The sequence below is a fragment of the Caenorhabditis remanei genome, chromosome X, assembly GCF_010183535.1.
Source record: "Caenorhabditis remanei strain PX506 chromosome X, whole genome shotgun sequence".
Lineage (NCBI taxonomy): Eukaryota > Metazoa > Nematoda > Chromadorea > Rhabditida > Rhabditidae > Caenorhabditis > Caenorhabditis remanei.
The window spans coordinates 4885000-4888210 of record NC_071333.1 but is presented as its reverse complement, the minus strand read 5'-3'; the positions used below and the strand labels follow the sequence as shown (position 1 = coordinate 4888210).

The 3211-nt window shown below is 39.0% G+C and overlaps 1 protein-coding gene across 1 annotated transcript; it reads left to right on the top strand.

The window, feature by feature from the left end:
* Nucleotides 1-763: 763 nt before the first annotated feature.
* GCK72_022930 (uncharacterized protein) lies at nucleotides 764-2997 on the top strand (the record flags this gene model as incomplete). The annotated part of the gene is made up of 6 exons (XM_003102881.2): nucleotides 764-901; nucleotides 1318-1444; nucleotides 1684-2086; nucleotides 2247-2649; nucleotides 2762-2916; nucleotides 2964-2997. 6 exons carry the CDS (start codon nucleotides 764-766, stop codon nucleotides 2995-2997), a joined length of 1260 nt encoding a protein of 419 aa, XP_003102929.2.
* Between the last annotated feature and the right edge of the window lie 214 nt (nucleotides 2998-3211).

Genomic DNA, 3211 nt, shown 5'->3' with positions numbered 1-3211 from the left:
AAGTTCATTACAAAAAATGCAAATTCGCGTGTCCGGGACCGAACCCACACCCTTCCGCATGCCACACCACCTCACTACCACCTGCGCCACGCTGCCGTTGTTTTTAACACGTCGATAAGGTAATGACTTGTCAGGGGTTCAAACTTTGACCTCGTTTTTCTCGAATACCAGCCCTCGAGGGCAAAAACTGAATATATATTTGGAATCAGCGTTTTCTCAGCTTTCCAACAATATAGGTCACGACCCATAACTCCACGGTCACCTGGAGGCCTTCCCTAGTAAGTAGAGTTGCATGAATCGATCACGACACGCCATCCTCACATGCAGTCTTCCATATGACTACCCGAAGTGTATATGCACTCTCACCCTTCTCTCTTCCCATTTACACCTATATCTTGTGTCAGTCGCAGACGCAATCTCATCGGATGCTCACAGTGGTGTATTGTGTTGGTGTATTGGATTCCAGTATGTTCTTTGGAATACACAGCTGTGACGGTATGCTTCCGGAGTATTTCTTTCTGGAGTATTCAGGTTCCTTAATCATTATAATTTTTTGAGTGCGCGTTCACAATCAAATTTTCAATTTCTCAATTTACTTACCTTCAACCCATAGTATCTATTTTTACTCAATTATTCTTCTAACGCTTACTTGTTACCCGCTTCCCTAATGATTTTTTTCTCGATTCCAGATAAAAAATTCAAGGGCTCAATCAAACTTGATTGGAAAACAGTTCAGAAGCTCATTACTCTGTTTTCAAATAGTATGGAGCCAGAACTAATAAACACACGCGGAGAGGAGAACATAAATCCATCAAAACAAACTCTGAGCAATGGATACACAAATCAGGACGGAATGACACATGCTCTCGCTTCCCATTCAATCAATACCGTTGCCAACGGGGTAAGTGAATATTATCCTTTGAAATTATCCAGACTTGTCAAAAATCGGGTCAGCGTGGTCGGTCCGGATTCGAAATGGGTACTTCTTTTAAGAAATTTCTTGAACATTCAGTACTCAAATTATAATACGTGTTCCCCTTTTGACTGACTATTCAATTTTTAGTGAAAAACTAGACTTCTTTTAAAAAATTCGAAATTTGCTCAAGACATGTTTAAAAACGGGCCGAGAAAATGTTTGATTTCGGCCTGACGCGGCCCAAACAAATGTCAGATTAAAAAAAAATTTTTAGTTGTTTTTGAAACGAAAAAAGTGCAAAAAGGTCTTTCACAATATATTCTGCAATTTCTCTGCATAATTTGGTATTCTAAATCCACAAATTCAAATTATTCTATTTTAATATACCAATTCATTTTTAGTACCCATCGAACACAAACAGTATGATTCATTGCAACTACAATCTCTATGCGACTGCGAATCAATCGGGATCCAACTACAGCAAGCCGACTACAGCTTTGATTGAACAAAGCGGAAATTCATCTCTCGGTAAGTGAATACTTTTGATCTCGGCTGTTTTTATTGGAACCGTTGTTGACTTCAAAAAGCACTTGAGAATATTTTTGTCTGAATTTATCAAAATAGAACTTGAAAGATTATAGCAGGGTTTTAGAGCTGTTATCCCCATAGTAACTCAGCCACTCCTCGGAATAAGGTTGCTTGAATTTTTGTTTTTTCAATTATCAATATTCTATTCTTACTGTGCCCAATACATTTATCGATTTCAGGTTCAACGTCTGTTACCGTCTCACCTGTTTCCAGCGACAGTTGTTCGTCCGGCAGGAATTCGAGCTCACCAGATTCCTTTGTGAGCGCGTCACCCGGACAGTCAGTTGACCGAGCACATTCATCATCTATGAATGGAGGACAGGATTTGACCCTACATGAATTTGAAATTGTGCAAGAAAAGATCAAGCGGGAGGGAACATACGGAATTACAAAACCACCATATTCATACATTTCATTGATTTCTATGGCTATGAAACAGTCCCCCAAGGGTCAACTGTCACTCTCAGGAATTTACAACTGGATAATGGGAATTTTTCCGTTCTACCGGGATAATCAACAAAGATGGCAGAACTCGGTTCGCCATTCCTTATCATTCAATGACTGCTTTGTGAAAGTTGCAAGGTAATCCTTATAGTGATAAGAAAAAATAACGAAACACTATTTTTTGGAAAATTTAAAAATTTCAATAGTTAATTCGAAGATTTTGAAGAAGAAGTCATCAAAGTTTAGCTTTTTGAGACTACTTTTAGAGTGCTTCTCAAGATCAAAACAACTTTTCCAGACCTCTCAATGAACCGGGCAAAGGATGTTATTGGACACTCCACGAAAAGTGCGGAGAGATGTTTGGAAACGGAGGCCACCTTCGGCGTCAATCACGATTCAAAGTGAAGGAGCGTGCGCAACCGAAAAAGAAGAAGATCACTAACTCAAAACAGACAGTTGTGCCAAAGATAGAGATAAAGGAGGAGGAACCGGATGAGCTCTCCAATCCGTCTCTTGGTGCGAGCCCTGTGACAGCGGCAGAGCAACAAGAAGATGTGAAAACAATGCAAAATGTAACCTCAGCGGCAGCTGGAGCTGTGTCGGTGTCACATGACCATTCGTCTTGGGGTGAAGCCAGCAATCATTACCAATCCGCTCCAGTCATTTTTAGTCCTCAGATTTTTGAAGCAGCAGAGCCACAGGTTGGTGTTTGGTTTTTATAATTCGAAAAAAGAGTCCAACAATTTCATTTCCTCTTTAGAATTAGTAGGGTGTGACAAACGTCGAACTTCTCTAACTTTTCAAATTTTGCAGACGAACCTCAACGATCTCTATCCATTGTCGTACGAATACAACGATTTCTCGACAAGTATTCATCAATCACAAAACTATTCGAGTAACTCCAGTTTTTACAATCCGGCTGGTTCTAATGTCAATGACTACGATGGATATGAAAATACAATCTATAGGTGAGACATTATATTATCAATTCGCTACTGATTCATTTTATTTTAAGCTCGAGCGACCCAACCTCTGCAAGATATCTCTGAAGCATCTTCTTTCCAACACGCACTATATATATTCACTATATATATTTTCATTCTACATCATCATCAAGTGTCATCTAAGGCATTCTTATCATTTATTGAAAAGGGTGTACCGAATTGTACCGATTATCTCTCCAAAAACGTTTTGTGATCAATTTTTTTATTCCTTGTTTTTTTATTATGGCTCTCTAATAAAACGTGACTTATAAAAAAATTT